At 46.5% G+C, this 26,277-nt stretch overlaps 2 protein-coding genes across 2 annotated transcripts in view; both read right to left on the minus strand.

The window, feature by feature from the left end:
* The window catches only part of LOC142583697 (uncharacterized), a 30,372-nt gene extending 26,110 nt beyond the window's left edge, over nt 1-4,262 (minus strand). The window contains exon 1 of the mRNA XM_075694185.1: nt 4,005-4,262. Within this exon, the coding sequence (XP_075550300.1) occupies nt 4,005-4,262 (258 nt within the window). The remainder of the gene's footprint in view (nt 1-4,004) is intronic.
* An 18,471-nt stretch (nt 4,263-22,733) lies between these two features.
* Nucleotides 22,734-26,277, minus strand: part of LOC142583317 (protein FMC1 homolog) — a 32,064-nt gene continuing 28,520 nt past the window's right edge. The window contains exon 3 of the mRNA XM_075693740.1: nt 22,734-23,047. Coding sequence (XP_075549855.1) covers nt 22,940-23,047 — 108 coding nt within the window. The 3' untranslated portion in view covers nt 22,734-22,939. The remainder of the gene's footprint in view (nt 23,048-26,277) is intronic.

Here is a 26,277-nt window from a genome sequence, read left to right on the forward strand (position 1 = left end):
CAAACGAAGTTAAGTATCAGTTACTCATCGTAATGCCCGCCTACCAACTGCGTATGTTTTAAATAACATTAGCATCGCACTCTGTACAACACAAGTACCCTTGCAAATACCTTGGAATCCACTTTCAATCTGACTTATTTTGGCATTATCACAACCACGTTACTGCTGCCTCAGCCAACCACTCGCTCGGCCTAGTCAAACATACTCTGAAACACGCACCTCCTCAGGTACGTAAGCTCGCATGTACGTTACACTACAGTTCGTCACAGAAAATAGAACATGCTCCCGCACTCGTAACATTGGATCCTTGCATAACCGTGCTGTGCGCTTTATATTTACTGATTACTCACGTCATTCTAGCATCACGTCCCCGAGAAGTCCGGCTCAGTTAGAAAGCTTATCACATCGTCGCAAAATTGCGCGTCTTGAGCGCTTTCACAAGCTTTTTACCATCATTGAATGTTTCACGATGACTTCTTTCAGTCTTCTGCAGCCATATTTTTCCACGCCGCGGTCACCCGTGCAAAGTTAAGCGCCCAACATGTCACTCCCATCGTTTTGCGAGTTCGTTCATACACGGCCGCTCGATGCAAAGCAAGTGTTTTTGGATCGAGCGGCCGTGGTTCATAACCCGCAATGTGGAGGATTGCAATAATCTGCCACCGAGCATGGCTACTTTAACTAACACAAGCAAGTTCCAGGATCTATGCTGCACACTGAGCATGCGGACTGACATTTATCTTTTTCTCTTCGAACTATTTGTATTCCCCGATATTCATTTTGATACTCTTTCCATGATAATATGCGAGGTGTTCCAGCTAAGTTTAGCCAGAGTTTAAACATATGCCGTGCACTCTGAGACGACGCGACCAAATGCATGTTGCTCACTTTTGTATGGAGTAAGTCATACTATTTTTTTGTATTCCGCTTAATTGCATAATTAGTCAAGGTTAACTAACCAAATTTGCGAGCAACGAAGCTAGGAAAATATTTCAGTTAGGAAGTTGCAGAGCGGATTGCAAAACGTCCGAATAAACAATTTATGTCTCTCTATCTATTAAGTATTAGTGTTTTTCAGCTTACTGCGGATGCGCGCGAAAGACAAAAAAAAAAAAAAATCCCCACGTTACATGCCCGCTTGCGCGTCGTGATTGCACTGTTCCCAAACGTTCCGCGCACAAACGACCATAGAATTTGGCCGGGCGTGCTGCCTCTGCGTCTGCTTATCGCCATCATGAACCGCCGCTAGGGAAGCACATCGCTGGCGCCAATCGCACAGCCAACGCCTTCGCCACTTCCATGTGGCCTTTTAAGCGGCAGCACACCCAGCTAGATGCTAGTTCGTTTGTGCGAGAAACGTTTGAGAGCGCTGCAATCACGACGCGCAAGTGGGCATGCCACGTGGTATTTTACTTTTTTTTTGGATTTCGCGGGCATCTGCAGTAAGCGGGAAAACACTAATACCTAACAGATACAAAGTTAGGAACTGTTTAATCGGGCGTTTTGCAAAGCTACAACTTTCTAATTGTAATTTTCTGCCTAACTTCGTTGCTTCAGAAGTTGGTTCATGAATCTTGACTATTATGCAATTAGGCAGAGTACAAAAATAGCGTGACATGCATTTGGCCACGACATCTTACGATTGCATCGTCATATTTGAAAGCTATGGCAAAATTTAGCTGGGGCAACCCTGTATATGCTCTCTACTAATTTTCAACGTAATGTAACTCGAATTAAATGCACATTCATTTTATCCTTTCTTATTTTGTGTTACACTTGTAATATGCTTTTCTTCATAAACCTTTTCTTTTATTTTTATTTTTGATTAACCCGCACTGTTTACATCAGTATTACGAGTTTATATAATATGTTTACGAATTGTTGTAATACTTATGTACTGTATTAGCACCATCCCCTATGTAATACCCTCTCTAAGGCCATTTAGGGGTATTTTAGGGTAAAAACAATAAAAAGGCTGTATGCACAAATCGTACACACCTTGACATTACGCCTGAGCAACAATAAAGAACTCAACGTCCCTCAAACTATAAGCTAACTAAGGGTTATACAATGCGCGACAGTAGAAAATATGACGGCGAGCTTAACTGACAGGAAACTCGTGGTATTACTTAGAGAGCAAACAGTAGTGAATTACGTCTTGCTTTATTATATAAAGGAGTGGAGCTCGGCAGGTAATGCGACATGTATATTATATAACCGACTGTCTATTCTAAAGCAGAACATCTTGCGAAGTAATGATATGTGTGACAGAACAAATAAAACGCAGTGGAGGACTGCACCAGGTAAGGTGGTGTGATCTGAGAAAGCAGGGACTCACAAAAGACAGAGGTAAACTTGATCTACAAGGAAGCCCTTTCTCCTGCTGTGGGAATAAATTCTATGCTGATAACGCTGACGACGATGAACTTAGCAGTGAGACAGCACTTTATCGTAGACTCCTAATTATAGTCATAAAGTCATTTGCGTTTTTCCACTAAAATGCTTTATTAAACAGTCCTAGCGCTTGCCGCAGTTTTGGTCTTGCTTAAATTTCACTACGAACTCGCAATTTACGGTTCCTGATTGTTAAATTTATCTTTGGCAACAGTTAATTGCGAGGTTCTCGAGAGAAAAAAAATTAAGTTGACTTCGTCCAAACAAGCCGCCAATAAATAGTGTCCAAAACAAGACGGCTACGGCATCACCTAGTCGCTTCCGGCATATGCAATACGCCAAAGCATGGCCTTCGAGATTAGTTATCATAACTCGCTGAGGGGCGTTACGAGCGCTTCAAGAAAGGTGCAGACAAAGGCCAATTCTAATTTATTTATTATCCCTATTCTTATTATTAATATTTTCACGACAAACTAGGGATGTAAGAGTGCCAATAGTTATGTTGAACGATCGGGGCCACAAAGTTCAATCTTCCTAAAAAAATTGGGACACGAGCAAAGCAACTATTAGCGCAAAATTAATGCAAACCTAAATAACCTCAAATTCTCAGCAACGTACCCATTATGTCCTTTCAATTCTGTTATTACTGACTCATGTGTTCCAAAAGTGGAAAAAAAATAACATTTTTTGTTGCTTAACTGCTACTGTTAAAAGGCAGGAGCACCATCTAGATGTTCACTCCTGTCGAATATAAAAGCGAACACTTCACCTGTGTTGAAAACGCAATTCTTGCAAACGTGCCAATCATAACCTCGCACTTCCCTATTTGTTATATTGCTCTCCTTTTGAAAAATGGCAAAACTGCCAAAAACTGACTTTCTTAGCGCAAACAAAGAGATTGTGTTGGGCTGCTGAGCACGAGGTCGCGGGATCGAATCCCGGCCACGGCGGCCGCATTTCGATGGGGGCGAAATGCGAAAACACCCATGTGCTTAGATTTAGGTGCACGTTAAAGAACCCCAGGTGGTCAAATTTTCCGGAGTCCTCCACTACGGCGTGCCTCATAATCAGAAAGTGGTTTTGGCACGTAAAACCCTAAATATTATTATTATAAACAAAGAAAGTGAGATATACCGTGATATGCTGGATTGTCATAGTCTTTCTTCCCTTCTTTGTGCAAGACAATCTCAAAATATAACACGATTTAACATTGTAATGAAAGACATCTAAGTGCAAAAAAAGTAAATTAATACACACGAAAACAAAGGCGACAAGAATAACGTGTTCAATACCGATTGTTTAATGTGCGAGCGATGTGCTTATTATTATAAGCAATGCGAAACATTGCTGCCATATCTGATGTCATATCGCGGCATTGAAAACTAATTTCATAGTTTTTCGTCATCTGTGTCGATACAACGTCCTATATAAAATTACACAATTCCTCCAAAGATGGCGGCTAGATTATGATTAAACCACTTCCCGTGATATATCATATCTTGGGCGAATATTTCACGTGACCGCTTTCTCGTTAATTTCGAGAAGGATTGAAGTCAATGTGCATTACAATGCACGAGGGTTCTCGCAGACTATTCGCGTCTTTCACGTACCTCCTTATGCAGCTGCACGTCCTGCTTGCTCATAGTCCCGACCCGGTCCGTTTCGAGAGGCGACTTGCTTCGCCTTTTGCTCTTGCGACGACTCGACGAAAAGGGTGCGGAGTTCAGACCCGATCGCTGCGTGTCCTTGCGGTCATCAGGCGCAGCAGGCTGGCCTGCGTCACCTTTGTTCGTCTCAACGGGAGCGCTCGGCTCCGCAACCTCGGTGGCGTTGTTTGCGGCCTTCAGCGGCTTCTCTGAAGCACACATTGGTAAACGGAATAATTCATTAAAAAAAAAAAGCGGAGCATTCCATGCTTCAATCTTTGCACATTGCAGTAAATAGGTATGCAGGTAGGCTCCTGTCACGCCTAGCTTTAATGAAAGTTCGGCAGCATGTTACATTAATGCAACGCGTGAAGGCAAAATCCTGCTGCTGCACACTTGGTAATGCATTAAGTTAAACGATCGGAGTGCTCAGGCTTCTTGCAAGACATAACGAGCCGCAGTGTGGAACGCACGTGTGGCGCTTTAGGTCGAGCTCTTCAACGACACATGCGAGCACTTCATGCACTACCTAAAGGTGCATAATGCTTGTCGCCAGTACGCGTTACAAATGTGTAACAGAAGCCGAACACAATTACGTTGCATCCGCTCAGCAGGGGAAAATAGCACTCGCGGTCGAACGCCTTGCATCCGCCGCTTCGCACTGCGCGCCTCGCTTGGGCCGTAGCGTAGTTCTGAAGCCTGCCGCGCAATCTGCTAGGCCCCGGGCGAGCGTCTTCCATTGCCGTCTCTCTCGCTTTGCAGTCTCGAACGCCACAACCACCGCCGCGTGACGTCAGCGACCCAACACATTTTTCTGTCTGCGCGCGCCGCAAGTTCCCCCCTCTCCACCCGCCGCTCGCTCGTGGCCACGTGGTTTATTTTTTACCACTCGACTAGACACCAACGATGGAATCGAACCGCTGCCGTGGATCACAGAAGCACGGTGCTCTAACCACCAGATCACGATCGCAGGCACGCTTGCCTACTTCCAAAGGCAGCCCGCTCGTTCAAAACTTGGTGCGTGCGCCACGTGCCACTTTCGCGTCTTCTTTCATTGTGACAGCTGGCGCTTTGATGTGCCGTGTTAAGACTGCACAATCTCTGGGCCCGGCCAACCTTCACCACTCGGAGGCCAGGTACCTGAAATATGCTTCGCATAGTATCGATTCCCACAGTGCGGGGAATCTGCACAACTTCTTTTTCCTTTAACCTACTCAGGCTCCACAGAAGTATGTAGCAGCATGACACAAAGAAGTGTCTTGTACAGACCAGAAAAACACATTAATTGTTCAAGTGGCAAGGGCATACGCCTGCAGAAGGAACACCTTGTACGTGGGCGAAGTTACTTTCAAGCTAGCTTACGTTCCACACACACACACACACACACACACACACACACACACACACACAGATATATATATATATATATATATATATATATATATATATATATATATATATATATATATATATATATATATATATATATATATAACTGCAAACAGAGGGAAGTGTGGCGCGACTGCCTCGCTAATCGCGAGATAGCGAGCGGCAGCGCGTGGGTGTCACGTGTTGGCGCGATCCACAGCAGCCGCCGCTGATAAGATCGACCGGTCGCGTGTGAGAGGCATTCAGGCGTATGTTCCCATGACAAGATGATTTGCTTCGTCCCAGAAAAGGCTGTTACGGTAAGCGTGGACATCAGCCTCTCAAGTGTGAGAAGAGTTCAAGCGAGCGTCCCCACGTCGACATAACTGCCCTCTTCTCTGAAACAGCATCGCCCCTTTTATTCCCCGAGCTGACACAAAGGGATGGACGAAGAGAAGACAAACCGAAGGGCGGGAAGTAGTCGACGATAGAGCCTGACGAAAGCACTAATGCTTCCACAGGCTCCCCGGAAAGACGTCGACAACCACAAGACCGCAAAGGGTAATTAAGGCCGTCTTGGACCCCGTATGATCGACCTGTAAAGTGTGAGAACTGTTCAAGCGGGCGTCCCCATGTCGGCATAATTGGCTTCTCCGAAACAGCGTCACCCCTTTTATTCCCCGAGTTGACACAAAGGGAAGGACGAAGAGGAGACAAACTGAAGGTCAGGAGGTCGTTGACGACAGAAACTGACGAAAGCACTAATACTTCCACAGGCTCCCCAAGAAGAGAGCGACGATCACAAGACCGCAAGGGGTTATTTAAGGTCATCCTGGCCCTCGTGTTAATTAGAACCGCTCGAGACCCGGAGGAGAGTCACAACCATGCACCAAGGAAGAGAATACAATCTTCTTTTTTTTTAATTTCATTCATCACGATACCCGGCTGCGTCGTCGTTTCCTGCTTCTTGCCATGAAGACCCACTTCACCCGTTTGAGATCGTATTAACTGGTTGCAAGCAATGGGATACTTCACCCTTCGTCCTGGCTTCAGCAGAATGGTGAACGCTTCATTTCCTTTGAGAATCAGCCAAGGTTTAGCTTAGCTCGTGTGTTTTCCAAAACTGCAAATTAGTTTTTGTATGTGCAGGCTCCTGTTGAAAGCTTCCTGCCGTCACAGCAGAGTGAGAAAGTCTTCGTTCGGGATTGACTATGAATTTAAGCAAATGGAGAAAGTCAGAATAGTTATTAATTTGTGAAGAGCTGGAAATTGAGGTCGGGAAAAGTCAGAAAAATCCGCAGCTTATTTAGGGGATTGAGAAGTGCGGGGCTCTTGAGGACGAAATTTCAGAAGCATGGGAAGAGATAGAGAAACGAGCTGAGAAAGCTGTACAAAATGCTGCAGAAGAAAGGCAAAGCGCTGAGAAAGCTGAACAAAGAGCTGTAGAGGAAAGGCGAAAAGCTGAGAAAATAGCTGGAGAAGAAAGACAGAGAGCTCACGAAATAAAGCTAAAAGAACTAGACGTGCAGTGGGCTCTGGCCAGGCAATCGGCAAATAGTATCTCAATAAATGAAAGACGTTCAGGTGAAGCAGGAGTTAAAATAAGGGATCTCATGCCGTCGTACAAGGTAAACGATGACATGGGATTGTTTCTCGTTACTTTTGAACGAACCTGCGAGAAAAACGGGTTGGCACTAGAAAGTTCGCCACAACAGATTCTGACCTGGCGTTCTTCCTGGGGAAGCAACCAAAATAATTGCGAGGCTAACCAGAGACCACGCAGATAACCATCCGAAAGTAAAAGCTGCGTTGCGAAGGAAATATGTGCTCTCAGCGGAAGCTTTCCGTCGTCGTTTTCGGGAGACAGCTAGAACGCCGGGCGAGTCTTTTCAAGATTTCACTTGCAAGTTGAAAGTCACTTCAATTGAGTGGCTAAAAGGGGAAGGTGCGTTCGGTTGTCACGACAAGGTTGTTGAGTTAATCTGCTTGGAGCAGTTCTATGGGTCCTTGAGCGACGAGATGCGCCTGTGGATTCAAGATAGTTTGGACGAATAGGACTTGGCACGTCCTGCAGTGCTAGCAGATGAATTCGCCGCACGTCGATAATCCGAGGAAACGCGTGTGAGGTCATTCACTAAATTCAGCAAAGAGTAAAAGAGGCGCCCCATCCGCCACGAAAAAGCTGGAGGTGGGACAGAACACGTGCAGCCCGATAATTTAGGGGAGAATAACACCATAGTAAAAGACGAAAAAAAAACAGAAAAAGCGTTTGAGGCTAGAAAACCGGTCGTCTATTTGCGTTGCCAGGAACCTGGACACCTTGTGATCGGCTGTGGGAAGCCTACAATTTTTTTGTTTCTTTCGTGAAAGGCGGCGATGACAAGTTGGCCCTCTTAGAACCCTACCTTCGCGACCTACTAGTGAATAGAATGCTGTGTAAAGTACTTACGGACTCAGCTGCGACAGTGGACATTGTCCACCCTGCGTATGTGAAACCTGAGGATTTCACCGGGGAATATGCGTGGATCCAGCAGGTAGTCTAGAATAGTGTTTGCTTGCCCATAGCTAGCGAAAAGATTGAAGGACCCGCCGTGGTTGCTCAGTGGCTATGGTGTTAGGCTGCTGAGCACGAGGTCGCGGGATCGAATCCCGGCCACGGCGGCCACATATCGATGGGGGCGAAATGCGAAAACACCCGTGTACTTAGATTTAGGTGCACGTTAGAGAACCCCAGGTGGTCGAAATTTCCGGAGTCCTCCACTACGGCGTGCCTCATAATCAGAAAGTGGTTTTGGCACGTAAAAACCCCGTATTTTTTTTTAAAAGATTGAAGGGCCGTTTGGACTACTGCTGCCTGAAGCAGCACTATCGCCGAATCTGTCGAAACACTATCCCTACTTATTTTCAAATCACTCGGAAATGATGTTGAAGAAAAAGGGCCTGAGTTTTGGCGACCATATGATCCAAGCTATCACGCGTTCCAACGCTCAAGAGATCGCGGCGGAGATAAATCACGGCAACGAAGCGAATAATATGCCTCCTGACAGAGACACTCAGGAAGCACAGCACATAGCTAGTGAAATCAGTGAAAAAAGCGCTAGCGAGGAGGCATCCAGGTCAGTGAGAATACCGCAGCAACGGCTAGTAGAGGAATTAGAGACTAATCTGGTACTAACACATTCAGAAAGCTCTTTAGACCTACTGAAGGTTGTTAAAGGGATACGAAAACGAAACAATAAATCAGTTTAGACTAATGAAGTATTGTTGGAGAACCTTGCAGGCAGTGATTTCAAAAAAATTGTTTGATTATTAGAGGAGAAAATGAATTCATGAGAGTGGCTTGTTGGGCTAGTTGGCACATGGTTATGCTAGGAGAATGCCAGCAAACTTGTGGAAAAAATCGAGAGGCAGACATAGACAAAGAGACATGAAGGTGGCTGGACTAACAACTGAACTTTATTCATGAAAACGACGTCCCCCAAGTCCGTACTGAACATGCGCAGGCACAACCAAACAAAAACACGGTCAACACCATATCTATACACGTCTACAGTTATCAAGAAATAAAAGCTTTTTCTTGGTTAGGAACACAGATGGCGCGCTTACACACTTCTCGGGGCCAAGTTTATAGATGGGATAGACTTCAATCAGTTCTCTTTCCTGCTGAGTCTTAGCCTTCGCCAAGCATGAAACGTCATTGAAGATAGGATTACAACCGCACTCCTTACAATGCAGCGGAAGATTACCTCCTGTGCCTGTGGGTATTAGATTTGCATGCTCACGCATGCGATCATTGACACAGCGGCCGGTTTGTCCTATATAATCTCTACCACATGTCAAAGGAATACTGTACACTACACATGTGTCGCAAGTGCGGTGCTTCACAACATGCTTGGTATTGCACGTACTCTTTCGCGAACTGTGCTGCGAGACCCTACTGCAAAGTTTAGCAAGCTTACAAGGCGCAGAACAAACCAAACTGACGTCGTTTCTTGCCGCAACCTTTTTCAATCTATGAGAAATGCATGTAGATACGGCATGACCACCAAGTTCTTTTTTATCTTTATTATTATTATTTTGTCGCGCACTTCGCGATCCTCCCTGTTTTTCTTTTTCAAACTATCCAAAGACTATCGGCTATCCAAAGACTTTGATCACTGCAGTGGCTGAATCTGTGTACAAGCGTTTGAAAAAGAAAAACAGGGAGGATCGCGAAGTGCGCGACAAAATAATAAAAATAACAAAAAAGAACTTGGTGGTCATGCCGTATGTACATGGCATTTCTCATAGATTGAAAAAGGTTGCGGCAAGAAACGACGTCAGTTTGGTTTGTTCTGCGCCTTGTAAGCTTGCTAAACTTTGCAGTAGGGTCTCGCAGCACAGTTCGCGAAAGAGTACGTGCAATACCAAGCATGTTGTGAAGCACCGCACGTGCGACACATGTGTAGTGTACAGTATTCCTTTGACATGTGGTAGAGATTATATAGGACAAACCGGCCGCTGTGTCAATGATCGCATGCGTGAGCATGCAAATCTAATACCCACAGGCACAGGAGGTAATCTTCCGCTGCATTGTAAGGAGTGCGGTTGTAATCCTATCTTCAATGACGTTTCATGCTTGGCGAAGGCTAAGACTCAGCAGGAAAGAGAACTGATTGAAGTCTATCCCATCTATAAACTTGGCCCCGAGAAGTGTGTAAGCGCGCCATCTGTGTTCCTAACCAAGAAAAAGCTTTTATTTCTTGATAACTGTAGACGTGTATAGATATGGTGTTGCCCGTGTTTTTGTTTGGTTGTGCCTGCGCATGTTCAGTACGGACTTGGGGGACGTCGTTTTCATGAATAAAGTTCAGTTGTTAGTCCAGCCACCTTCATGTCTCTTTGTCTATGTCTGCCTCTCGATTTTTTCCACAAGTTTGCTGGCATTCTCCGAGAAAATGAAGTTCCAAGTGTCAGTATTTGAATTTCGCGCTGAAACCCCAGCGCCGGTACGTCAACGTGACGTCAGGGATACCAAAGTATGTTTTCGCATTTGGGCTGCGTTGACTGAATAAAGGTTCGCGAAACTTGCCGTGCTTAATATTTGGTTCCTTTAGAACACAATGTAGTCAATCTATACCACTAGATATAATTAGTAGGCCCTAGAAGATGCCACCCAAATCAAAGACGTCACAGCCCTCAGGTGCGGGAACTTAAGTAGGCGTCGCCACCCGTATTTCGTTCTTGCGCTTTTTCTGGCTTACCAAACGTCTTATCGTTGTAAGAGTGTTGTTTTTGGAGTCGTAGAACGGTAATGTACTGATGCAGGAGAAATCATTTTTCATTTTAGTGTCCCTTTAAAGAAGGAATCGGGACGGAAGAAGAGAGCAATTACGTCGCGAAAGTAGAAACAAGGACTGTTCCTTAGGACATTACTTGGGGAGACGAGACCAGTTTAAACAGCCGCAAAAGGTTCAAGGAAGCCCTGAGAAACTCCCTCGTACCTCCGCACTTGGGCGACTTTCCGAAATCGTCAAAAGGAGAAGCGAACGCTAGAGCAGTCCAGCAGGGCAGGAACCTAACGCTCGGGAACTTCAGAGGCGCATAAAGGCCGCCCCACATTCAACGTTTCTACCGGCGTTTTTTGGCGTTGCGTCTCCCGGCGTGGTCGCATGAACGGCGCCAGAGAGGGCGTCCAGCCACACGAGCGGCACGCGGACCAGCGCCAGCGCAGCGTCGCACAATGTGACCAGATTTATTTTACCAGATACCTCCTAAGCTAATTGTGTAATATCAATGAAAAGAGCTGTCATAAGTATTCTTCAATGCAATACTTATGCCTTTTGCATAGTTTTACGCTAAATAAAATATTCAGGGCTGTGTAGAAAAATTACACAAGGCTAAGCTTCAGAAAACTGGCAGCAATATCGGCGTGAACATCACGAGCGGTCGGCGCGTCGGCGTGCGAAGCTGAGCATCGAGGGTTCTTTATTCTATGATAGAGGGGGAAGTAGGTGCTTTTTATTGCTAGACGCCATACGCCGCATCATGGAAAGAAGGCAGCAGCTTTTGCTGCTAAAAAAGAAGCTCCTGCTTCTCATTTGGTACACCCGGCAGGACGATGGCGGCGACTTCAATCCACAAAACGTTTTTTTTAACACGATTCTTGTGTTCCTTGTGTTTGGTCTGCCACAATATCGGCCTTGCTTCTACAGTGGCTATGAGAAGCTCGTTATCGATGTTCGCCGGTAGCATGATTGAAGCAACCAAACAAACAGCAATGGCGGCGCGAACTGCGAATCTGCGGAAGTTTCTTGGAAGAGTTGCCAGCAGCGCGGCCACGCCCTGCCACGCGCTGATTGGTCGGCGCTGTCGAGCCGCTTCCGACGGCGGCGGCGAGATCTGGTGTCCCTTGAGCACGACGTTTTGGCTTGGCGCCAGCCTCAGCGTCGACGCCGAGCGACGCCGGGTGACAAAACGCCAGAAAACGCCGGGAAAACGCTGAATGTGGGGCGGCCTTTAGGCGACCGCCTGAGATCGCAAGACCAAGCGAACCAAGTATTCGGCTCAGCGAAGAATAGAGAAAGTCGCCCCACCAGAGCCCGTAAAACAAGGCAACAGGTTACCACGAAGAACTTCAAACTGCTCGTTGTGGCGGGTGAGAAAACGAAGGCGTCATCTAACAACAAATCAGAACGCGTCTCTGCGATTAGGGGTGCGGGTAAATGCTTCAACCGGGCGGAGATATGCATGTACAAACAGGACCAGTCAGACGTCACTGCAGTAAAATGCACCGCGAGAGTGAGGGAAAAGGGAGGCTGCCAATTATTCCTGCGTTTACGGCCTCCTTTTCAGGGACGAAAAAGCAAGGCGCGGGCACACAAAGTGACAGAAGACGACAGAGGGTAGCGTATGCCTGGAGCCCTTTGATGCCTTCGGCGAGGCCCGAAGGCCTTCAGACAGCGATCCAATCGAATGCGCATTAAGAGGTAGTAATGGTCGAATTATGCAATTTTATTCGAAGAAGTTTTCTTTGTCCCTTGTGAATTTATGACTAACGCCATTATTGCTGTGTTTCAATACATTCTCAGTCTCTCGACAACCGGGCTTTCTCAGAAAAAGGAAACACCCAATCATTAGGCATTAGGCTGGTTGAAATACGCACTAAGTCTGGTTTTCTCCTTTGTTGGTTTTCAGGAATCTCGAACGAGGGCTGCAGGCGCGATTCTGATAGGGTTTTAGGTGAGGACCGTGTGAACTTGGCAGTTCTCGTGGTTAGTTCGGTGCTCTCTGTTTGTTGTGCCTTGGGCTTGGCGTGGTTTATTTCCAGAAGGTGTCGCCAGGCAGGCCTTGGAAGGTTCGGCGAAACGAAGCAGAGGCACGGTGTATACCGGTCCCGTCGAGGCGCTTGGACACTGCAGCCCCTTCGAGACCTCCTGTAGCGGCGGACGGGCTGTTATGATCGACCTGTCTGGTGTGAGAGAAATTCAGGCGTACATTCCCATGACAAAATTATTTGCTTCGTTCAAGAAAAGGCTGTTACGGTAAGCCTGGACATCAGCCTGTTAAGTGTGAGAACCGTTCAAGCGGGCGTCCCCATGTCGACATAACTGCCCTCTTCTCTGAAACAGCGTACCCCCTTTTATTTCCCGAGCTGACACAAAGGGAAGGACGAAGGGCAGAAATCCGAAGGTCAGGAGCTCGACGGCAGAATCTGACGAAAGCACTAATACTTCCATAGGCTCCCCACGAACATGTCGACGACCACAGGACCGCAAGGGGTTATTTAAGGCTGTCCTGGCCCCGTGTTAATCAGAACCGCTCGATACTCGGAGGAGAGTCACAACCGTGTACGAATGAAGTGAATAAAATTTTTTCTACTTTTTTTTCATGACGATGACCGGCTTCGTCGTCGTTTCCTGATTCTTGCGGTGAAGACCCACCTCACCCGGCGGAGATCGTATCACCGCAGAAAGACATTCGCTCATGCAACGTTTTGTGTCCGTATACGGTTCGGTGGCCGCGCTCGCCGCATGCCTAATCGATTGCGTCATCGGTGAAGGGATGCCGGCACGCTACTCTCGCGCCGTCTCGTAGCGGTCATCCACGCAGAGCCTGTCTTGCACGGCACTACGCTTTTCTCGCGCCCCTTCGTATACCCTCCTCCTCCGCTTCCAACCTCATGGTTCCGCTGCATCCTCCTCCGCCGCTTTCCTCTTCGCAGTCTCTTCGCTATCGCAGTCTTTCATCCCCCGCTGCGCTCAGCATACGCACTTTCATTCTTCGCTGTGCTCGTTCTCTTGGTTACTCCTAGGGCCCCGAGGGATGCAGATGCTCAACACAGGAACAGGCGCCTAAGAATGCACAGTGCGCCCTTCTTAGGCGCACTTGCTCTAAAGATAAACGAGAGTTCCCGTTTGTGAGCTTGGGTCACGGTCGAGGTGCATGCACCTTTCTCTTTAAGTGACCCGTGCGATAAGGAAGTCTGCGTCTGATGACTGGCGCTTCTTCAGGCTTGCAGTACGCAGTGTTCGAGGATGGGTCCAGGCTTGGGAACACAGCAGACACCCTTTGCTCATACGAATTCTCAAAACCCGGTGAAACGTGAAAAGTTGCGTTTTTTCCAATAGGTTTCCGAAATTTAACGAGGGTCTCCTTTTGAGCAACGTCACTCGTATTAGTGTAAATGCATGACTTGGAAGGGAATCAAACCATTTGTAATGGAATTTGGCTCTGTGCAATGTGCCGGAAATCAAGCTCGCCTAGCTGTGGCCAGGCGGAATGCTCCAAATCTGGAACGAGCACTGTTTGCACATGCGTCTTAATTTTCTTGGGAGCAAACGAACTGGTCCCTCCGCGTTGAATAAGAAAACAGCGCCTTCTGCGTTCACTGCAGACTATCAAAACGATATGCTTTCAAACGATGCTAACGATACGTTATCAAACGACGCCATCAAAACGATATGCAGGCTCGCAGCATAATACGTTTCATGATCAGGTTCAGACCATCCGAGCTATTTATCGTTCCTGCTACCGGTGCCTGCGAACAAAACTACATTAGCGAGAATTTTCCTGCTGCTTAAGGCATTACTAACACTAACACTAGTGGTAGTGTTAGTAATGCTACTAATGTTAATGTAACTAAAGTTACAGCGCCGGTCTGTGGTGTTTGTTTCTTGGTGTCTTTGATTCGTGCTGTTCAACCTGGGTTCTAACTATGATCCAACTAGCTGTCATCAAGATCTTAGTAACACTAATGGTGGGATAGAAAACTGAACTAACCAAACCGCTCAAGCGTACGTCCCTAATTTATTAAAGCGCCTACCCAATAAAAGTACACTCCGCGATTAAAAACGCCAGCAACATATCTGAAATATATGAAAAAGAAAGGAATGGTCTATTCGACGGGAATAAAGGAGTCGTCACGAGTGAAGTGTTTCAAATAAACAAGAATAGTGCAAGTCACCTCTTTTCCAATGCCTATAAGTTTCTTATTCGTGTCACGCTCCGTTGCGCATCGTCTGCTATGCTTTCCGGAAACGATGACACGCGCAATGGTTCACAGCAAGATTCTTTCGACATCCGTTGTTTTTTTTTCTGTTTTTTTTTTCGGGCTTGTGCACGGCAGCATCGCGACGAATTGGGAACTACGAGGCAACTTTGCAGCGCACGCTGTAATGTGAGAACTTGCGGCTGAACCTAGATCCGATGGTCCCCGGCGCGCCCGCTAGGCGGCGAGCATTTAGTTGGAGTCGCGAATTGCACCAACCTCGGCTAGCTCGTTGAGCCGATCACTGCGTGTGCCGCATTACATAGCACCAGCAGCACGAGAGCACATGCGCGCGCGCGCCAATTTTCTTTACGAAAAGGAGAAATTTTACGAAATTTTCTTTACGAAATAGAGAAAGAACGAAAAGGAGAAATTTACAGCATTCCGTTAACCGCGTCACGAAAGCTTCGCTACACATACAGTATGTGTGTTGGATATGCATAATGTTATTTTTTAGAGCGTCATTAGGTGATACTCGCGTACCTCACTGATTTAGTCGTGGTTTTGGCTTTCTTGGTTCTATACCCGTCGTGGTGGCTTAGCGGCTGTGATATTCCGCTGCTAAGCACAGTGTCGCGGGGTCAAATGCCGGCCGTGGCGGCCGCCTTCTGATGGGGCGAAATGCAGAAAACGCCCGTGTCCCATCCACTGGGGGCACGTTAATGAACCCCAGCTGGTCAAAATTAACTCGGAGTCCTGCGCTACGCCGTGCCTCATAATCGGATCCCGGTATTGACAGCTACAGCCCAAGAATGCAACATTAAAAATGTCCCTGTCATAGTTCGTTTTGCTACCTAAATGTGCAGAGAATACGCGCCGCGCTCGCGAGAGCACATACATTTTAATGTATACCGCCGCATCGTAGTTATCGTTATATCAACGACACATCTGCCCGCACCGTGCAATTAAACAGCTGCACGCGCCTTACGGGCGTTTTCACTCGGTGTTTGAACCACACATGACAACTACACAGGACGCACTGCTTACCTTCCATGTCCTGCGATGCCTGTGTCAGCAGTTGGACTATGCGTGTCGCAGGTATACGTTTCTGCAGAATAATGCAACGTAGCCTAAGGAATTTCGGCAGCGGATCGTCTTCTTGGGCTCTCGAGACAAGTACGCGCCACGATGCGCTCGTGATCTTCGCGGCACGGCCTATTTCATCAACGACGAAGAAGACGAACCAAAATTTTTTTAAATATTACAATGCCTCTACCACTGATCTCCACTAACTTTTAATTACGCAGCTTTGCTTTTGTCTCCTCAGTGGTAATTTTACAGTGTAACTGAATCTATTGAGCAATATTACTGCGAATCATTATTAAACTAATAGATTTCAGGCACCTTGCAGTAGGCATTTTAAGTCTCGCCACACTTCTGTAAAAGAACGCCTACACGATTGACAGTGGTATCGAACTTATGCATTCGAGCACATCATCCCCATGATCTGTGCATTAGGCCACGACGGCACTTCCGTTTTGTAAATCCTGCATAGAATAAAGTGGCAGTTTCGCACGAAGGCCTTGCAAGCAGTGACATTTTGCCTGGACTCCTTCGTTTGGAGCGCCTACTCTTGCGACGCAGCCACAGGGATGTTTGCTCCGCAGTGGAGGAATTCTTTTGGAGTCCAACCAAATGGCCCTGTTAAACTTTGTATATATTTTCCTTTATGTACGTGCTTTCCAATTCATTATTTATCATTCTTCCTACTGTTATTGCTTGCTTTCCAGTTGACACGTACTTTCACCTTTCTACAGCACTATGCTCTATAATAGCAGTCCTGAAAGTCATGAAAAAAAGAAAGCTTGGAACAATCAATCCCTTCCTTGTCCAATTCCCATAGCATGGTTACGAGCCACGAAGTTAGGAGGAGGAGGAGATAAACTTTATTGTAGAAGAGGTCTTAGGCGGGGGTTGGGGTGACGTTCCCCTCCCCGCAGTGGGCTCCTCTTCTAGGCCGGACGCCAGGTGGCCGACCGACGATGTCGTTCGGCGACCTCTTCGGCCCGCTCCGTGACTCGGAGTTGAACCTCCGGGTCCGAGCTGAGCAGCGCGGCCTCCCACTGCAATTGGGTAGAGAGCTGCAGACTGTTCGACGGCTTGTCTTGATTACATGAGTATAGGATGTGTGGTGTGTCTGCCTTATGGTGCCCACAGAGAGAACAGACGGGGCTGAACTGCTCTGGGAACCATATGGAGTATATGTACGGATTAAAGAAAGTGCCTGTTTGGAGCTGTCGCCAACTGACTTGTTGTGTTTTACTTAGAGATCTGTGTGGTTCTGGGAAGATTTGCCTTTATTTCTTAAAGTGGGCAGTAATTTCTTTGTAGGTCGTCATTCGCTCCTTGGCCGACCTGAGCTCGGGGTAACGCACCTCCCGGTAAACTACGAATCCTCGGGCAAATTGGTGCGCCGCCTCATTTCCAGGATGGCCCGAATGGGCGGGGACCCAGATCAATGTGATCTGGCGGGTATTGGAGATTTTTCGTAATATTTTGATGGCTGCTGAGTGGGCCCTTCCTTTGCAAAAATATCGAATTGCGGTTTTAGAGTCGCTGATGATGTATTTGGCAGTGGTGGAGGTAATAGCTAAAGCTATGGCAGCTTCTTCGGCCTCCTCTGGAAATTTTGTTTTATCGATTGTCGCTGATGCGAGGGCAGAACCTCGATGATCGACAACTGCCAGGGAAAAGGCGTCTCTGTCCGCATGTTCTGCCACGTCCACATGCGCCGTATCTTTCTGAACTGAAAATCTTTCGTGAAGTTTTTGTGCCCTAGCCTTTCTTCTGTTTGTATCGTACTGTAGATGCATGTTTTTGGGCAGAGGATGGACTATTAAGTATTCGTGCACGTGTCTTGGAATCGGCAAGGTGTAGGTCGTCACGGATTCCTTCATATCGTATGCCTGCCTTCTTTAGGATGAAACGTCCCGTTTCAGTTCCTGATAGTCTTTCGTATTGTGCGGTGAGGTGTGCTTCCATCATTTCTGCTAAGGTGTTATGAATTCCTAACTGTAGTAGTTGAGCGCAATTTTGTAGGATTGTCGAATTAGAGAATCCACGTCGTTCCTTTCTCTGACTGTGAGGGTGACGTATGGTGTAGAGTAGATGACTCTGCTAAGAACGAAAGCCTGAATTAGTTTCCTGGTCTCGGCTTCTTTAACTCCTCCTCGCCTATTCGCGATGCGTCTGATGAGGAAGGAGGTTTGGTTGACGGTGTTTCTCAGCTTCCTAATTAGTGTGTCGTTTTTTTGGTTTGACTGTTATGAAGACTCCTCGAATGGTGTTCAAATTATGCGCGGGTGCGACATACTGGATGCAGCACGTGACGTAACTCCTGCTGGTTGGAAGGTACAGCGCCCTGCGGCAGCAAGGAAACGCACCTCTCATTAGGCCACGGATGCCTGGCAAAGCAAGCGGCCGAGGTCTATGCAGGCGTCCGTGGTTTGATGGTTAGGGTATCGGGATTTTTTGTTACAGGTCCTTTGTTTACGTCCGGCCATCGAACCGTTTTATTTAAGCATACCTATATATATATATATATATATCGGCGACATCCCGGCGATGGCGAACATTCGCCTGGAGTGTCCATATAATTGCTATCGTAATAAAAAGGCAATAGCCTTCTAACAAGCTATAAGGTTTCGGTACACACACAGTCAATACTCAGCTAGACAAACACATGCATCTAACATAAAATTGCATTTCCTGGCTGCGACCTTTTGAGCCGCGCCCACTGACCACGTACATGTATGCCACAGTTTCTCGGAAAAAAAAATGAAAAACGATCTCGTTGATCGAGAATTTTTCTGCATGTCTGACCGCACGCGTGCTCTTCTCGTGCCAAAACCGACTTTGAGACTTTGTGCGCGTTCGTCACGTGCCGGTTTGTCGAGTTACTAGTGACAGCTCGCTCTTTGAGGCGCTGCGTTTTAGACTGCACCAACTTCGGGATCGGCACACACGACATCACTTGCCTCGTAACAGCTAACGCTACGTAGAAACAGCGCGGTGCCTGCCACTTTCATGATTGGCCCAGGCCGAACAGGTTTTAACGCTTAATCGCTGCAGTGCAAACGCCATCTACACCGCATAACATAGCTATAGGTGCATACGACTGTATAACACGTAGTCGCTGATGACGTCGTCACAATCCGTGTTCCTATCGCTCACGCTAGTACGATGCATATATGTAGAATCCAAAAATCGCCATGTCGCAAGCTCGCGTTGAAACAACGCCTCGTAGATACTTGGACCAAAATTTTCACTTTCAAGCCCGGCGTGACGAGAGCGGTGACGTCAAAATCAGCGCCGCTTACTCGGGAGCATCCCCATTAGATTCTATGGCAGTCGGACAAGGTAGCATGACGTCACGGATCGAAGTGGCCAAGCCTTGTGATATTTAGGAGGCGTTGGTCGAACGGCCGGAGGAGAAATCATGCCGTCGGCGTCACACGATCATCCTCACGTTGCTGCTGTCGTCACCACAAAGACGCTCACGCCAGACGCACACGTTCCTCTTACACATACACGTTGGCCCAGTTTGTCAAGCTCTGCGTACTCCCACACGGTGATGGGTAGCCAGCTACCAGCAAAATGGTTGGCACAACATCGGTTCCCCCATTGCGTGTGATCCACTTCATTTCTTTCCATATTGGCGCCAATTCAAGAAAACCTGGAAGTTTCATTTCGCCAACCAGGGCGAAACTAACTTTCCCAGCCATTCACTCCCATGGGGCGTATTCGCTGGAACTCAGCCACAGGGTTGCTTTTCTTGCTACTTACAACTTAAATTTAAAGAAAAGGAAATTCTGGGGTTTTACGTGCTAAAACCCCGATATGATTATGAGGCACGCAGAAATGGGGGAGGTGGGGCATGGTTTCCGGATTCATTTTCATCACTGTGGTTCTTTAAAATGCGCACAATGCACAGTACGCGGAGGCGCTTTTGCATGTAGGATTCAATGGCACTGGCATAAATAATGGATCGACGAGGTCGGTCATTGAATACCTGAAATGAGAGGAAATCGACATTATGATGCTCCTTCGCACACGTGATCGCTTATACTCTTAGCACGGCCTTTTGTTTTCACATGTAATAAGTGCATGTGGCTGTCGTTATCTTGGTCTTTAGACTAAAGTGTGCCGCCGCTGATGGTGAAAATCAAAACAACTAATACAGCGTCCTGTAAGATATATATGCATACGAGGCGGCTGTTAAAAGTTATGTTCTGCGTCCTTACTTGCCATATTAAACCCCGATCTCATTACGAGGCACGCCGCATCGGGGTACTCCGGATAAAGTGTTTTTCGTCCCGCCCCCACAGGAATTTATTCGGGCACTGTGAAGCTTGTCGAGATAAAGATGCGCTCGTACATATGCGGGCTGGACCGCCTTAAAGCCCCTCCATCCACGCGCCACGGGCCAACCTGGTCGGCGGAAACGTGTATGGAGGGGCTTTAGACCACCTAAAATCCCATTCGCGTCGGAAACCAGTCTTCTCTCGTAGAGTTTCTTTCCTTCGTGTACACTGTCGCCATATACATGTTCTTTTACGAACGAGCGGAAAATCGCAGTCCTGTACGTTTGTCATGGTTGTTGCAACAGCGCAGGACAGTCGCGTGCCTTCCCCCGCGCACGCGGTTCTGAAATGCACCGCTAGGTGGCTTTCTGTGGCGCCCTTACAGGCTAAGCACAACGCCTGTAGTAAATTATTTAGTGCGCTCTGGGGTACTATTCCTTTCTTTAGGATTTTGAAGACCACGACGTTCCTTTAACGAAAAAAAGAAAGGAGTGGAACATGTCCCGCCAGTACACCTTTAAAGGAAGCCGGTGTGCTGAAATAAATACAAGCATATTGTTTAAAGTGATAGCGTTAAGAGGAAGCCTTAGCTCGGGTGCTCCTATCTAAATACATGTAAAAAGGATAATTCGGTTTTCTCGGCAACCACTGCACCAAATTTGACCAGGTTTGTTGCATTTAAAATAAAAACTTTAAATCTAGTGACTGTTCGTTTCGAATTTTCGATTTAGGTTATCAATTTCCTATCAAAAATTGGCAAAAATCGAAAATTTTCAGAAACGAAATGAGTTTACAACTCTAACTCAGCAACGAAAAATCATAATACAATTCTGTGAACTGCACCTAATAGAACATCTAAAGCGGACAAAATTGATATGTCACACATGAATCTAAAAAAAAAAAAAATCAGTTAATATGGGAATACAGCTTTTGCAGAACCCTTGTAAACGTCACAAATTCACGTAAGACATAAAATGACATATCGTATTTGTCCGCATTCAATGGTCTAATGGATGCCGTTTACAGAACCGCGATATCTGTTATTGACGCAGAGCTATGAATTTGTAAACTTCGTTCTTCTATTTCTTTCGAACATTCAAATTTTTGAAACTATCTTAAAGAAAATTCAGGAAGTAAATCGAAATTCCGCTTCCAACAGTCACTAGAATTTAACTGTCTTTCTCACATGGAACAAATTTCGCTAAAATCGGTCCAGGGGTTATCTCATAAAAACGTTTTTGCATTTTACATGTATTTGAATAGTCGGAGTTGGGCCCGAGCTAAAGCTTCCTCTTACGGGCCCAGTGTCGCACAGAACGCGGCCTCGGCGGATTTGTCCGTTATAGTAAAAAACCATACCGAACCACGCAGGGCCTTCGCCTAGCGCGGAGGCGTTACTGAACTAATTGAATTTCTGAAAGCAAAATGCGTCAGAAAATTTGTAAAGTATATCACTTAACACACCACCTACAGACATGATAGCGTCGGATCGTAATTTGAATATACGAGAAAACATACTTCTGCTGCACGGAAACTCAAACACAAACCTCTTTTCCATTGCCGTCCGAGGGGACCTGGTGAGTGGGTTGTCTTTAACTTGATGAAGTGTGTTAGAAACGTGTAGTGATGCGTACATGAGTAATTACTATTATCCTAGTTATGAATGAGGTAATTAAGCGAATGGCGAATGGGGCCCGATAACGCTATTGCGTTCCACTCTTAAAGGCGAAGCTTGAGTGTCCTCCAGTTTTTAGTACTATTCTACATGTAAGCAACGAAACAGACGATAGAGGAGGAGATCTGAAGTGAAATCTACTTATCCATGCTAAGAACGTTACCATCCAGCCGGTACGCAAATGCCCCTGCGTCAGCGACTGTGTCGCTTGCTGATTTGACCTTCATTTGCTTATTTTCTTGTGTCAATTGCTGAGGAGAAAAAAAAAAAGAAACAGTGCTAACTTGATGCCCGCGTTGCCAAGAATGCCTTGCTTCGCTCATAGCAGCTCAAAACAATGGGAGAACACCGCTAGGCAAACTCTAAAGCAGCTGCTACGTTTGTGTAGCTCAAACAGGTGCTAACTTTTCTAACAAGCACCCAGGTATTTTCATACTTCTTGCGGCTGCGGAGGAGCCTTTAACTTTTTTCCAGGACCTTTTCAGTTGACAATGCAGTTTTCATCAGTTTTCCACGAGCACCAGGTGGTTCACGTGATCACGTGAGAGTCTCTAAGAATATTAAGGATTCCCGAGTTAACATAAATGTTTATGGAATTGGAAAGTTACTATAGATTCATAAATGTTTCCTGCATGGCCACAAAGCTGACCAGCAAGTTTTGTTTTACTCTGCCATCGGTAAAGTGGAGGATTGTGCTCACTGCAACAACTCTTGTCATTTTTTATATATCCCGCATTGCGCGTGCAATCCATCAATTTTTGACTCTTGACTCAGAAAAGCCGAGTACGAAGAGCGAATGCTAGTGAAGTCGTCCCAACTTGGGTCATCAAGAAGGCTTTTATTCTACATCTGTGCAGAAAACACACACGCGAGGGCTTCTGTCTCAACAGGCGGGCTGCCGATCAAAGCCGCGTTCATCACAATGACGAAGCGGCCAACAGGTGGCATTGCTGCGCAGAAATGACCTACGTGTTCTGCTCTCTAGCGTGCCCTGGGCACTTAAGACTAGAGCTGGCAGTGCCAGTTAACGGTCTTGGCTGTTGTCGAAGGGTTTCGGCACACTCAGCCCGACGAGGTGTGCAGACTCCTCGACGCTTCGCTCCCCGCGAGCGTGGTACTGCAGGTGAAGCGCCTGCGAGCAGACGAAAAGTGGTCACCAATGTACATTTTATTCTATTTCCACTAGTGCGACCCATAAACACCGGTGCACTAAACACAGACAATCGGAGGTACTGAAGTGAGAACAGAAGTTAAGGGGGTTGACTTCCTACAAGAGGACGCAAATGAATATTAGTACAATTGTGGCAAACAGCAAGTGCTATAGGATCATACAAACGGTGTGTTAATCAAGAAAATGACGTCATAATACAATGCTCACAAAACTAAACTACGTGGTAGTATGTGGAACAAGAAATCCGGAGATGCATCAGTTACGGCAACAATAAAATTATTATGAAACTTATATATCATACTCACTAAACATTACCACTAGTTCGGTAATGCGTTTATAAAGCATGACTTGGCTTTGTGTTTGCACGATTGAAATTCGCATTCATCTATATCAAACGGGATGAAGTGTTCCCCAGTGATATGCGATGCCTGAAAACATGAGGGCCCGATACGGAACATGATATGCCTGAAACCGTGACATGCGGCTTTCACTGTCACTGCCGTGTGTGCCGTTTCGATAATTTAGATAAGGGGGACGCAAGCGCTGGGGCCCGCTAGCGCTTGGGGTCACGGTACTGCGCATGCGCAGACCCCTACGTAAGGGTCTGCGCATGCGCCGTACCGTGGCCACAAACGCTAGGAGGCCCAAACGCTTGCGTCCTCCTAATCTAAAGCTCTCTATTACATCGGGGAGGGGGAGGAGGGTAACGTTCCAAAACCACGTTCGGTGATGGAGGACGCCACGGCGGGGGAGGGGACTCCGGATAGTTTTTGATTACCTGCAGTTGTTCAACGTGTGCCCAAAAGCGCGATACGCGAGTTTTTGGTATTCCGCCACCGTTGGAATGCGGCTGCGCCAAAAGGGATCGAACCCGCGACTTTGTACTCAGCAGCACAACCCTCGTAGCAACTAAGCTATGCCGCGGCCTTGGCGTGTTCATTTCGATACAATGGCGAACGTAAAAAAAAAAAAAAATGAAGTCTGCGCTTTACGCTCCCTACTGTGAGGCGCAAACAGTAACGTTTGCCATTCATGGGCGTCTACTAAGGGTGCGAACATAACGTGAACGGAAGGGCGCTCTTTAGAAGTACACGCTTCAATTTTCCAGGCAAAATCAGCCGGAATTCATCACGCTGTAGATATAGTTAGCTTCAAGCTTATTTCTTTAAAATAATTTATAAACTCATCTAACGACGGGCTTCAAATCTTGCATTAGGATCAACCGTGTGAACTTTTCTGAAAAGGTGTTAATTCGAATAATTTGCATAATGGTCCAGCAATAAAAAAATAGTTTAGAGAAAACATAAAGAGCAATACTCAATCACTTTAGACTGATAATGTATTCTTCGAAAATTCTATAGTAATTAATTTTGCGATAGTAGCTTCATTACTACAAGAGAAAATAAAGGTGAGTTTTTTTTTTTAAATTTCGCCGCGAAACACCAGCACCAGCAGGACAGTGTGACGTCACAGATTTCAGAGCACTCTGTCGTATTTAGGTCCCGCTATGGCTCATTAAAAGTTTCTAAAACTTGTAATGTTTAATCTTTGGCTCCTTTATAACACGTACAATGTGTTCAATTTTTTATCGACAAACAACCAACTGTACAGGCTTTAGCAGACACCGTCCAAGTCTATTACGTCACGGTGTGCTGGTGCGGGAACTTCAAGCCGGCATCAAGACTCTATTGTCCTTTTCGCGCCTTTTCTGGCTGACCAAGCTTGCCCTAACAGTAAGAATGGCGCTTTCTTTTTGGTATTGCAGAAGGGTAACTGAAGTATAAAACAGGTGAAATCGCTTTTATCTTTACCCTTCCATTTAAAGGTCAACTGCAACGAATGTTCAATTTTGGTACATTGGTCTTCGGCAAAGATGCAGGTTTGCCGATTCTCTTTCTGATTAAGTTAGCAGCCTTTAAATAACTACTAAGGAGACGACGTTTGCACCTGGCGATTTGTGGATATGACGAAAGTCCCAGAACATCAACTTCGAGATGTTTTCAGCGTGCGCCTAAAGCCGCGGAGTCCAATTTCGGAGGTCATGCCCAGAAGCCACGCGTTTCGAGTGATGCGGAACTTCTACCGAGCGGCAATGGCGGCATTCTTTTTTTTTTGTAGCGAAACCTTCTTTGCCTCTTCCTTTGACTTTCCCACTGCTGCTGCTGCTGCCGTCTGGCACACCGCGTTGGGGGGTGGTTCAGAGCGTGTGTATATATGACAGGAGGGCGGCAGAGAGGAAAGGCGAAGCGAGAAACTCGTTTCGACCTTTGCACTGCGTTGAATGTGCACAATGACCTCTAGAGCTCCCTGGGTGTCACCACATTAGCCTTCTGACAGCTGTAATTATCTGCGAACCCGCCCGCAATTGTAGAGCTCACCTTTCTACTGATGTGCAAGTCTAGAGGGAAGCTAGATAGAATAGTAGACAAGAGGTAGAATAGGAAACATTGGTTGCGCTTTCTAGACAATCACATGTAAGATGTGATTGTCCAGAAAGCGCAACCAATGTTTCCTATTACAATGAACCAACTTGTCCAACAACGCATCCTGCTAAAGAGGTAGAAGAGAAGGCAGTAAATGGGCAGAACCGACGCAGTCGCGAAATGAGTGGAAGGGAGGGAACGGGGAAAAGGTGACGTTAGAAGGAAAGGAAACGCTACGACACGACGGCAGTTGTGGGCAAACAGGATAAATTTAAGTTTAAGGGACGGCACGGTACGTTTCTGCTATTTCTGGAAAATGCATTTCTGCATCCTTGGAAGAAGCATTCAAGCCATTAAACTGGGAAGGCTTAGGAGTAATGATCAACGGCGAATATCTCAGCAAATTTCGGTTTGCAGATGACATTGTCCTGTTCAGCAACACTGGGGATGAGTTACAACAAATGATTGAGGACCTTAACAGAGGGACTGTAAGAGTGGGGTTGAAGATTAATAAGCAGAAAACAAAGATAATGATCAATAGCCTGGCAAGGGAACAAGAGTTCAGGATCGCCAGTCAACCTCTAGAATACGCGAAGGAGTATGTTTACCTAGAACAATTACTCATAGGGGACCCTGATCATAAGAAGGAAACTTACAGAAGAATAAGAATGGGTGGGAGCTTATACGGCAAACACCACCAGATCTTGATTGGAAACTTACTACTATGATTGAAAAGAAAGGTGTACAATCACTGCATTCTACTGGTGC

This window comes from Dermacentor variabilis, chromosome 5 (genome assembly GCF_050947875.1).
Source record: "Dermacentor variabilis isolate Ectoservices chromosome 5, ASM5094787v1, whole genome shotgun sequence".
Lineage (NCBI taxonomy): Eukaryota > Metazoa > Arthropoda > Arachnida > Ixodida > Ixodidae > Dermacentor > Dermacentor variabilis.